We start from the raw sequence: 12,921 nt of genomic DNA, 5'->3' as shown, positions 1-12,921 counted from the left end.
TCTTTTTTCTCAGTAACTCCAGCACGTCTTATTTAGTGTTTCTTAAAGCGAATTTAATTTGCACTCTCACACGAGGATATGCTTAACATCACCACAAGATGGCGACCTGCTACTATAGAATTATTAGGCAATGACAACCACATTTTAATAACTCACAGATTAATAAACATGCAAAGTTTTGTAAATTTCGTATAGGGGTCATTGTACTGTGGTCCAAAACAATACACTTTTAATTGTTTTTATAGAAAAAAAAAGCTCTTTTCTATTACGCATTGCATGTTCCACTGAAAATTTAAACATTTTCTAATAGAACTTCTAAATCTCTACTGAAATTAACAGGACACGAGCTTGTCCAGTCTTAAAAACTATTTTTGGAAATAGTTGCTTAATTTTTACAAATATTTTATATGAATTTTTTTTTTCATGTAAATATCGAGATACACAAAAGTCTTTCTGCACTAAAGCTACACTTTGCCACACCCCTGTTTTGTTTTTTTCAGCCTAATGATGGCCTCCTGTGTGGATCACATATTGAGAGTACCCATGAACACTTGGAATCAACTCCAGACCATTTAATCTCCTTAATTTTTCATGAAATAACGAAGAAACAGGACATGAAAGCCATGAAAGTTGTCCAATTATTTTTGACCCTGTGAAAATGGAGGGACTCTGTAAAAAAAGGTCTGTAATTCCTAAACAGTTCTCCCTGTGTTACTACAAAACACCTACAAAATACTAAAATGCAATGCTAGATTTCTACTACTTCTATGGGCAGTGGTGGCTTGGCAATTAAGGCTCTGGGTTACTGATCTGAAGGTCGGGGGTTCAAGCCCAGCACTGCCAAGCTGCCACTGTTGGGCCCTTGAGCAAGGCCCTTAACCCTCTCTGCTCCAGGGGTGCTGTATCATGGCTAACCCTGCACTCTGACCCCAGCTTCCTGACAGGCTGGGGTATGTGAAGAAAACAATTTCACTGTGCTCTACTGTATATGTGACCAATAAAGACAAGTACTTACTGTACTCATCTTAAAATAAGTGATTGGCATTTTATTGCCATGTTTGTTTCAGTAGTGAAATTCAGTGTATTTTGTAAACCATAATGTTACACATTATAGAGAAAAAGAGCCGGTCGTGGACAAGAAAATAGGCCAGAGAGCAGACCAGAATGACTGCATGAACATACAGTAGGCAGTGAGAATTATTAGTGCTGTCGAAAAATGTAGTAAAAATCTGCAAGTACATCAAAAGATTTTAGTTTATCCTTAATCAATTTATAATTTTAGATACTGTCCAATAGAAAGATAAAAAACATTTTCACACTTTACCAAGCCTGAATTTGTGCCACTTGTGTAGAATGACCCGTATACATAAAGCACTTTAGATCTCTAAACCAGTGTTCTGAAAAGGTACTAATTAATGAATAGTGAGCAGTGAGTGTGTATCCTAACCGAGTCAGCGAGGATGTGAGCAGTGAGGTGTCTGTGAGAGACTGCATGGCGCTGAAAGCGGATGGCCACCCCATAGCGGTTGCTGGGCTCGAAGCAGAAAGGCTGAGGCATGAGGATGTGCCTGTGAGAAGTTCAGCACTGTTAGTAAATGCATAATGTTCATTCATACCCAGTGGTACAGGTCTCATATCATGTGTAGTCTACAAACCAGGAACAATTGGAAGAGGTCTCTGTCTTTGTGTCTTCCTTATCTAGACTATACAAGATTGGCCTTGGACCACAGTTGAGCAAAAACGACTAAACAGACTTTGAGCATGAGAATCATGATCATAAAATTCATGGAGACGAGAGATTACTAAGCGCTTTAGGTGAGGGCCTTGCACAATGCAACACAAGCTTAATAACAGAAGAAGCATATATTCAAATGATTGTTGAGATAATGTTGTAGAGACTTAAAGCCTGTATGAATGACAACTCTAAAGGATTCAATTTAGCTTGAAGTTGTTGTTCATATCAAGCGAACCTTAAACTCAGTGACCAAATGGAAATCCTTCAAGTCTTTTACTTATATAAAATATAACATAATAATATAGTGTTGAATAATATAATGTAATATATATATATATATATATATATATATATATATATATATATATATATGTCCCCCTCCAAGGTCAAAACTGTTCCTATCATTTCATGATATTCTTATGGGGACATTACATTTACAGCATTTGAAAAAATGCAACTTACAATTATAAAAAATTTTATGCAACTGAGCCGTTGAGGGTTAAGGGCCTTGCTCAAGGGCCCTTTGGTTGGATTTGAATCATGACCTTCCGATCAGAAGTCCAATGCCCTAACCACTGAGCTACCACTTACCACTGGTGGAGACACATATCAGTAACAAGTGGACTTAATTTAAGAGTGGAATGAGAAAAAATGCTAAAAAAAAACAAAAACAAAAAAAAAACCCCACAGCATATGATCTGTACAATTATTAGTTCAATAAGTGCAATGTGCTCATGCATTTTAGGTGGATAACAGACAGTAGTAAAAGCACAATTTACCATCAACCAACGACTTAGCTCTTACCCATTGAAATGTAATCAAACAAAGTAAGGGAAGAGCTCAATTAACTTCTGAGATGAGTTTTATTTTTTTGGAGCCACTGTGCTCCATTGTCAGCTTATCCTAATTGGTTCTGCCTGAGTGTCACACCAGCAGGACACAGCAGCAGTAATAGCCATGCTCTAGTGATCCATTCACATCCAGAACAGAGGAAATTACAGCGCACTGTGCACTTTGATCAGGTGTCACACATGCCTTCACTTTCACACTACTCACTATTAGCATGAACAGGTTGTGGATCTATGCTTCAGTAAAAAAAAAAAACAGAATTAGTTCTTAGTAATTTCAACATTGCTTATATAGTGCTTTTGCCCCATGGCAGCTCTGGCCACGTATTTACATGCTAAGTCAGTAGTGTAGGGTATCAGTGCACAAACATAGACAAGGTCTATTAATGTCGGAGTGTTTAAACCAACTTCACAAATGTTCTGAATATTCAGTACATCTCATGAGTAAGAGCTTTACATTAGAGTTCTATGTCTAATATAATATCTATTTATAGATGCAAAAACTTGTTTCAGGGACTGAAATTGTATTATTAACTTTATTTACCATGTTGACTACAGCGGTGTTTTGGAGAACAGAAGTCACCTTCAGAAATTCCAATCTTCAGTTCACTAAGCACCGAATCTAAGGATTTTTCAGTGAATTATGAAATATCAGTAACTAATTTGTATGATATATTTACATGAATAAAGAGTGACAGTACACCCCTGTGGTTAAAATGTTGATATTTCTGGTAGTTTAATGTTTAACCTTGATTTGTAAAAAAAAAAAATCAGCATGACTATACCCTGCAATCATACTGTACTACTTTTGTATGACTTTTTAGATGTTTTATCTCAAAGTTTACACCATTCGCACATTAATCCACCAAACTCACCTGGCTCTCCCTGAAGCATCCCCATCGTGCCCCCTAGTCCTGTTTTTAATTCAGTCAGTGTGTGAATAAAGGATTTTCAGCCTCTCACTAAGTTTAATTTCCTCTAAAGGCTTTGCCAGGATCTTGGTTCTGAATCAGTGATCTGATCGGCTATATTGTAACACCACTCACAAGCACTCAGCTGTGCTGAAATATCCGGAAATCCACAAAGAGCAATGCCAGAGTTGGACCTGGTTAACAGTGACAACTTGATCCTCTGTGTAGAGTAAAAAATGTCTAGCAACCATAGACTCAATCATTACAAAAATATTATACAACAGAGCTGCTGAATTCTCGATTCTGATTGGTCAGAAACTACAGCAGTTCTGACATTTTCCCAAGTGCTTAGAGAGGAAATTATAATCAAATATTTTTAGTCTCCCACACACACTAGACAGGACGAGACCATGCCTATAACTTTCTTTAAGACTATCACCTTCTATAAAAAAGAAAGCAAACAAACAAACAAATACAACAAAATAAAAGATACTACATATCCTACACACATAGTTGGACTTTATTCTACATATTTTAGTAAAAAGCTCACAAAAGTTTTACCCATAGACACTCACACATAGTTTGTGAGCTTGCTTAACTTGTCAGTCTTTCTTTTTTTGTTAAATATACATTCTGATGCATCATCTTTTTGATAATCATTGTAAAACAAGAAGCTGATAAAAACTTATGCTTGTGAAATTGCTGGTTATTTAATCTAGGTCACAGCTACTGACAGCAGGGTGGGGAACTCCCACTAAGTCCCTTCAGTTTAGCGACCGTGTGGTAACACGTTTTAACATCTCCTACATACTGTATATATACAGGGGCATGACTGTAATATTATATCTTCATAATGTTAAGAGTGGAAAGTCCAAAACAAGGTATGTGCTTTATCTTTTTACAAACTTTTGACATCTTAGCTCGGTAACTTGAAGAATTAGTAGGGCTGGTGATGTCACCGTCCGATATTCATTCAATTTCAAAGATGCATTTCAAAAATGGAAAGTGTCCTCTTGTGGATATATTATATCAAAAATACTCTGTATGTATAACCTTGCAATAAAGGGAAAATTTTGAAGGCAAAATTATGAACACTATATATTGGATTTACAATGATAAACGTGTGTAAATGTCTGGTTGAGCTGCCTGTTAAAGGGCTTATGCACTCATTCTAATACGTTATTGTTACCATACAGTAATAACAACTCATTCACAGGGATTTATATGGCAGACGCTCCACAGAATCAAAGCATAATAATAAATGGATAAAATTATGTGGTGTTATTTAATTTAGAAAAACATATGCTTGTTGATTAGTTGAAGTTTACTGTAAAAAGATGTTTATTTGACATTTATGGAAGGAGTCTCCAGTGCTTTGTAACATTCAGTAAGTTGCCACTTTAACTTAAACTATAAGTTAACTAGAAAAGGATAAAAGTATGAAGTGTCGTTTATGAGTAAATTCAGATTCTTTTTTTGGAAGATTGTTGTAGTAAAAGAGGAATAAGTCACTTAGCGACGTGCTATTTTGGAAAATAACCACACTGTCCCACTGTGTTTTAGTCACACATATTCCTACACACACTTTTTAAATCATTAATATTAAATCCTACACACAATATTAAATCATGTGTATATAAAAGTGATGTTACCTCTTGTTGTGTAGTAGTGTGACAGTGTAGAGCTGCTCAGTGGGCAGCAGGTTCCCGCAGCGAGTACTGGTGGACAGTAACACAGACGTGACACTCACAATGGCCTCCCAGTCCTCTGTAGACTGTGTACAACAAGTGAGTATAAAAACTTTTTTTAATAAAAAGTAATAAAAAATACTGATAATAAGTTGATAGTGTATAACATAGAAAACAATGTAATAATAATAATAATAATAATAATAATAATAATAATAATAATAAATAATAAATAAATGTAAGTTAAATCATCATGTGAACATTACCACATAAATTGTTGTTAAGCAGCACATTAATTACAATATTAGGAGGGAAACCATGACATCAGCAGTATACTAAAGTCAGGCTTGCCTAGTAGGTTACGAACACAAAGCAATTTCAGCTACACAAAGCAAAAAAACTGGAGCTGCGAAAGGTGCAATTTATTCTTCATGTACATTTGAAATATAACTGAATTATACCGCAGTTACTACCTTGATTTTTCTCACGCATTCTGCATGCAGTATCTCACAAAAGTGAGTACACCCCTCACATTTTTGTAAATATTTGATTATATCTTTTCATGTGACAACACAAGAAATGACACTTTGCTACAATGTAAAGTAGTGAGTGTACAGCTTGTGTAACAGTGTAAATTTGCTGTCCCCTCAAAATAACTCAACACACAGCCATTAATGTCTAAACCGCTGGCAACAAAAGTGAGTACACCCCTAAGTGAAAATGTCCAAATTGGGCCCAAAGTGTCAATATTTTGTGCGGCCACCATTATTTTCCAGCACTGCCTTAACCCTCTTGGGCATGGAGTTCACCAGAACTTCACAGGTTGCCACTGGAGTCCTCTTCCACTCCTCCATAATGACATCACGGAGCTGGTGGATGTTAGAGACCTTGTGCTCCGCCACCTTCCGTTTGAGGATGCCCCACAGATGCTCAATAGGGTTTAGGTCTGGAGACATGCTTGGCCAGTCCATCACCTTCACACTCAGCTTCTTTAGCAAGGCAGTGGTCGTCTTGGAGGTGTGTTTGGGGTCGTTATCATGCTGGAATACATGCTGGGATCATGCTCTGCTTCAGTATGTCACAGTACATGTTGGCATTCATGGTTCCCTCAATGAACTGTAGCTCCCAGCACTCATGCAGCCCAAGACCATGACACTCCCACCACCATGCTTGACTGTAGGCACGACACACTTGTCTTTGTACTCCTCACCTGGTTGCCGCCACACACTCTTGACACACACTCTTGACACCGAACCAAATAAGTTCCTCTTGGTCTCATCAGACCACAGGACATGGTTCCAGTAATCCATGTCCTTAGTCTGCTTGTCTCCAGCAAACTGTTTGCGGGCTTTCTTGTGCATCATCTTTAGAATAGGCTTTCTTCTGGGACGACAGCCATGCAGACCAATTTGATGCAGTGTGCGGCGTATGGTCTGAGCACTGACAGGCTGACCCCCCACCCCTTCAACCTCTGCAGCAATGCTGGCAGCACTCATACGTCTATTTCCCAAAGACAAACTCTGGATATGACACTGAGCACGTGCACTCAACTTCTTTGGTCGACCATGGCGAGGCCTGTTCTGAGTGGAACCTGTCCTGTTAAACCGCTGTATGGTCTTGGCCACCGTGCTGCAGCTCAATGTCAGGGTCTTGGCAATCTTCTTATAGCCTAGGCCATCTTTATGTACAGCAACAATTCTTTTTTTTCAGATCCTCAGAGAGTTCTTTACCATGAGGTGCCCTGTTGAGCTTCCTGTGACCAGTATGAGGGACTGTGAGAGCGATGACACCAAATTTAACACACCTGCTCCCCATTCACACCTGAGACCTTGTAACACTAACAAGTCACATGACATCGGGGAGGGAAAATGGCTAATTGGGCCCAATTTGGACATTTTCACTTAGGGGTGTACTCACTTTTGTTGCCAGGGGTTTAGACATTAATGGCTGTGTGTTGAGTTATTTTGAGGGGACAGAAAATTTACACTGTTACACAAGCTGTACACTCACTACTTTACATTGTAGCAAAGTGTCATTTCTTCAGTGTTGTCACCTGAAAAGATATAATCAAATATTTACAAAAATGTGAGGGGTGTACTCACTTTTGTGACATACTGTATGTACTCTTTTAATATATAAACATCCAGATCATGTATAGTTAGAAAGACTTTCAAAGAGAGTCTAAAATCCCAGCTACACACCTCCGGTTCATAGCGAATCATGATATCATACTCCATGGCATACGGGATGTCTTCGATGGTAAACACAAGGCCAGCGCCATCTTTAACTCGAGCAAAGCCTGGCCCGGTCCAGGTGACCATCTGATCTGTATATCTCTCTCTGTGTGCAATGGTCACATCGGGCTACAGAAAAACACCCAAAAAATGAACACACAAGAGAAATAAGGCAACAACCTCCAAAGATTCAGAGGAGAAGAAGAGGGATGAGGACGCACGGTCTGCTGAAGCTGCCGGATGCGTCTCAGAGCCACCCTCTGCTGCTGGGTGATGTGCCGATGGCGTCTGTATCTCCTCAGCAAGTTACCGAGATGCTGTGTGCAGTCATTTACAGCCAGAGGGCGAGGATTTCCCTAAAGACAGACAAAATAAAGCAGAATATGGAGGTTGCATCTATCAATATGATTGTTTCATTCGTTCATCCTGAGTAACCTCTTTATCCTGGTTTGAGTCATGCTGCATCTGGAGTCTATCCCAGGTACACTGGGCATGAGACAGAAATACACCCTGGAGGAGACGCAAGTGCATACACATTCACATCTAGGACTAGCTTCGCATATCCAGTCCCCCTACTGGCAAGTGGGAGAAAACCCAGACGGATACAGGGAGAAAATGCAAAACACCACACAGACAGTAACCCAAGCTCAAGCATGAATCAGACCAGAGTGCATCACTATGTTTACAAGTACAGTTAAAAAGCATGAAGGCATAGAGATTGACCTTTTGAGTCTGGTTCCTCTCAAGGTTTATTTCTCGTATCGTCTCAGGGAGTTTTCCCTTGCTACCGTCACCTCTGGCTTGCTCATTAGGGATAAATTCATACATTTAAAATGTATATCCTGAATGTATTTATTTCTGTAAAGCTGGTTTGTGACAATGTCCATTGTCAAAAGTGCTATACAAATCAAATTTAATTGAGAGATGGTTACAGTGAATGAGACTGAGAATGAGACACGAATATAAACTGTGAGTGCCTAGGGGATGTATGGTGGCGTTATGACAGTCTCGCAATAAAGGAATGTGTAAAAATAGGTGAGAAAGTGTCATTTGTATGGGAGAAGAACATAAAGAAAGAAAACGTGAGAGAGAGAGAGAGAGAGGTGATGAGTGTTTTTCTGTGTGAGGCAGGCATAACTAACACCAACTGACAGACTGGCAGACTTCTGTTTTCATAAGTTATTCCGGGTCACTTCAACTATACAGTATGGTGACATCCCAGTGTTTGTATGTGTGTGTTGCATAAACCATCACTGTCTGTTTCCTAGAACAGTATATAGTGCATAACTAGACCAGCACTGCAGCACCAGCATATTTAGTACTTGGGTTGCATAGACTAGTTGACCCATTGGGGCGGTGGTAGATGGTATTGAGATGCAGGCAAACAGTAAAGAAAGTACATTCATCTTTACGGCATTTGGCAGACGCTCTTATCCAGAACGACTTACAATTATCTCATTTATACAACTGAGCAGTTGTTTCCTAATGTCTCAGCTGTTCTGTGTTATCCCCTTTGATTACGTTTAGTATTTAAACCCCTCGTGTGTCTTTGTTCGTGGGCAAAGGATTGTGTGTTTCTGTGTTTCTTGCTAGACCCGTACCAAGCCTTTGATCTTTGTTCCTCACTTTATGTTTTTAATCCTGCCCTCGCTTCTCGTCTATGCCTGTTTGCAGATCACCTGACCCACTCCTGTTCTTGACTACGTTTTTGCTTATTGTTTTGGATTTGTCTGCCTGTCTCTTTAAATAAAGCTTTTATTTGCACTTGCGTCCGTCACCACCTTGTTAACATGACACCCAGCAGTGGCAGCCTGGCAGTGCTGGGATTTGAACTCACGACCTTCCAAAAGGTAATCCAACATCTTAACCACTGAGCATTTGAATTAATGGACCATTAATACTTTGAGAACACTTTGCGTATGTGGAGAGATGATTGTTTTTTGATACCGCTCCCACAGGAATTCCTCTTGCAATTACATCTGCTGTCATGTTTTAAAGTTAAATAAAATGTGAATAAATTCCTTGCACCTCGGCATAGTCAATTCTGTTGTTACTAGCACTGTTGGAAAGAGCTTTTGAAGCCGTGAGTTGCACATCACTATCCAACCCAACTCAGCTAGTTTAGAGTCAGGGCCCAGTTGTTCAGGAGTAATCTGATCGGATTTTCGGCTATCGGAATGGATCTAATCTTGGAAATGGGTTGTTCAAAAGAAAAAAAAAAGGATTCTGAAATCAGATTAGAACATGTAATCCAATCTTGCTTTTGATATGGATCAAATCTTCAGTATGTGTTGTTTAAATTTTTTTGGTAGCACTGGGATACCTGTTATCCAAAAATAAATCAGGATTATCCTGATCCCAGCAAAAGGGTGGATTCATGGAGGATTTCAGGAACAAAATGTAATAATAACATAATACAACATTCGTATCATGTAATATATACATTTATTTATACACTTGATTTGTTTAACCGTTACAGTGATAAAGTAGATAAAGTATACATCAGACTACCAATTAAGCCTGTCAGTACAGTAAAGTAAAAAAGAATAAAGATTTTGTCTGCATAAATAATCCCCCACACAGCTGTCAATATCAAACAAAAATAATAATATATTTAACTTTATCTGTCATTTGTCATTGTATGTTAATTAATGGTTCATCAGAGATGAACCAGTCAAAAGTAGTTTCTAACAACTTCATCCCTTATTGCTCTCCACACATGAAGAACCCCATGCTGGCTAATCTACCTGTTGTTCTTTACATGGCTAGTAGTCTACATTGTGATATGTAGTCTGATTTAAAGCACTAGTAATCCGAATTTGGTCATCCTGAAAGGTTTGTATCTGGATCAAGGTAATCCAATGCAATGTTGCTTTGAAAAACTTTGATGCTTTTTCACATCCGGATCATTCTGAACTAGATTAAACTTTTTGAACAACTGGGCCCAGATCAACAGCGCATGCCAGCTCAAACAGCAGATCCAGATTGTTATAGGATGCTACTGAGGCTAGAGTTGAACATGGTTGAAAAACCGCCATGATGTTGCTGTAGACATCACATCCTCCATTCATCCGCCATCCACGTTATAAGGAATTTCAGCACCATGCTGTGCTCTCAGTTTCAGAAACAACAATTTGTTCTGAAAAACCAGCTTGGCCCACCTGAGTGCATTTTAAGAATTGGTACAGTACAGCCTTACGTACTGTATTATTTTGCACAATTAGTACAACAAGTGACTTAACAGCGTAGCCAAAAAAGCACCGAAGCTGAAAATTTCATTTGTAGCTCGTGCATAGCTGTTAACTGAAGTGCGGTTTGATGTGTCCTTTGTCGAACAAGTAAAACAGCCTAAAAATAGCCTGTTTGTGCTTTAACTATGGAAATGATGACTAGTCCACTACCTTTTTAAATTACTGGTTTAATAGTAAAAGTTATTAGTCGTGCAGTTCTCTAAACACTTGTCTACAATGAAAAATAACACATTTCAGATTGGGTGACACACTGCTGCAGCACTACACCACCCGATTCCCAGTATGCCTCAGAGTTTACATTCCATTATCTGGTGTTTTGTGTGGTTATATGTGTCTGGGCCTGCCCTAAGGGGACATAAGTGATATAGTGACTCTGATGTCAGTGAAGCTGGGCTGTTTTGTCTACTTTTTTGAGGTGTAGCATATCCGAGTACGGGGCCCTTTTGTTTAGGAAAGAGGTTTTACTTGAGTTTTTCCTGATATCTTTGATGATCTCCTGATCAAATGAACATGTAGAATTCAGAAAATCTGTTGGTTGACGTTGTGGTTCAGACAGGCAAAAAAAGGTATTTTTTTTTAGTATCATCAAACTCAGCTGAACTTTTTTTTGTTTATTTTTCTGCTGTTTTTCAGACAGTTTGTTAGCTAAAATACATACCATGATACGCATTATGTATCATCGAAATGTCCTCAAGTATCATGATATGATATTCTTGTTGTATCGCCCAGCCCTACTAGATGGCCAAAAGTTTGTGGACACCTGACCATTACACCCATATGCTGGCCTTTGTGAAACTGTTGCCACAAAGTTGGAAACACACAGTTGTATAGAATTTCTCTGTATTCTGTAGCATTACAATTTCCCTTCACTAAATCTAAGGGGCCCAAACCTGTTCTAGCATGACAAACGAGGCCCCTAGAGACATGGTTTGCCAAGGTTGTAGTGAACTCGAGTGACCTGCAAGGAACCCTGACCTCAACTTCACTGAACACCTTTGGGTTGAACTGGAGTGTTGACTGCTACTCACCCAACATCATTGCCTGACCTCACTAATGCTCTTATGGCTAAATGGGCAAATCCACACAGCCACGTTCCAAAATCGAGCGAAAAGCCTTCTCAGAATAGTGGAAGTTATTATAACAGCAAAGGACGACGTTTAAAGGGGATGTTTAAAAAGCACATATGAATGTTATGGTCAGGTGTCCACAAGCTTTTGGCCATATAGTATACTTTGGCATCTCAAATGTAATAAAGCAAAAATATTTTACCAAAACCTAAATATTTAAGTATATTTCAACAAATCGATAATGTAATATTTTATTTACTTTACAACTTTGCCTAGACTTTCAGCAAAATTACATTGGGTAATGAGCAGCTTTAACACCATTACATGGCAAAAACAGTCAGTCTGCGTAAAGATGTCTGAATTCGTCACACAGTGAACGTCACACTTTGATCAGTTTTTGGATAGTTACATGCCACAGCAAAATGGACATAAGTCTAATCAATTCAGGTTGTAATCAGATAAGGGTTGCCAATTTTTTTGCGCTGCATGTGAGCCATCAGGTTTTAAAAGTTTAAATGACCTAATAAAAATATGGGAAATTTCGAAAAAAAAGGAGAACAAAACTCATTGAATTAATTAGTGATTATTTCAGTCCTGATGTAACAGTGAACACATGTTCTATACATAATTATATGGTCCCAACCCTTACTGTGCTCTTGAACCAACAACTTGATCAAACCATAACATTCACTGTGTGCGAGTTATGCTTAGGTTCCTCACCAAGTGATCAGTGCAGGCACATAACATAGGGAAGGTTAGAAAAAAAAAACATTTGACGTTGTTTTGTTGAAACAGATGTGTTTTTGCTCTCTTAAAGAAGAGGTTTAAAAGTGTTATAGGCAGAAAACCCACATTTTGGTCAAAACTTGCTTTTTGTCTTTTTTTTATACCAGAATTGAAGTTTTTTTCCCCAGATCACTGCACAGTTTTTTAAAAATCAATTTGCACTAAAGTTGGTTTGTAGTACTCACAGGCAGATCAGCACTATCAGGAGAGTGGCCCACTGCTCTTTCAGCTTCATATGTGTAGTAATCGAGAGCGGCACAGAAATACCCAGGCTCCACATCCGAGCACTGACGGCCAATGAGGTGAGGCCGACAGTCACACTGACCATTATCCATCCTGCAGCTGTAAACAACAGAGTAGTGGTGTTCAGTAGTCTGCATAGCTCACACTATGCTTACTAA

General features: G+C 38.8%; 2 protein-coding genes across 8 annotated transcripts in view; one reads left to right on the top strand and one right to left on the bottom strand.

Moving 5' to 3' along the window:
• The window catches only part of sinup (siaz-interacting nuclear protein), a 219,251-nt gene that overhangs the window by 145,083 nt on the left and 61,247 nt on the right, over positions 1-12,921 (top strand). The gene's annotated exons all lie outside the window — the stretch shown is intronic.
• Positions 1-12,921, bottom strand: part of lamb2l (laminin, beta 2-like) — a 53,346-nt gene that overhangs the window by 11,201 nt on the left and 29,224 nt on the right. For both annotated transcript variants that reach the window (XM_017487668.3, XM_017487669.3), the window contains 5 exons: positions 12,706-12,862; positions 7,638-7,772; positions 7,384-7,545; positions 5,147-5,268; positions 1,448-1,568 (listed from right to left, as the gene is read on the bottom strand). In XM_017487668.3, coding sequence (XP_017343157.1) covers positions 1,448-1,568; positions 5,147-5,268; positions 7,384-7,545; positions 7,638-7,772; positions 12,706-12,862 — 697 coding nt within the window. The remainder of the gene's footprint in view (positions 1-1,447; positions 1,569-5,146; positions 5,269-7,383; positions 7,546-7,637; positions 7,773-12,705; positions 12,863-12,921) is intronic.

Source organism: Ictalurus punctatus, chromosome 15, assembly GCF_001660625.3.
Source record: "Ictalurus punctatus breed USDA103 chromosome 15, Coco_2.0, whole genome shotgun sequence".
NCBI classification, from domain to species: Eukaryota; Metazoa; Chordata; class Actinopteri; order Siluriformes; family Ictaluridae; genus Ictalurus; species Ictalurus punctatus.
This window is presented reverse-complemented; position numbering and strand designations above follow the sequence as displayed.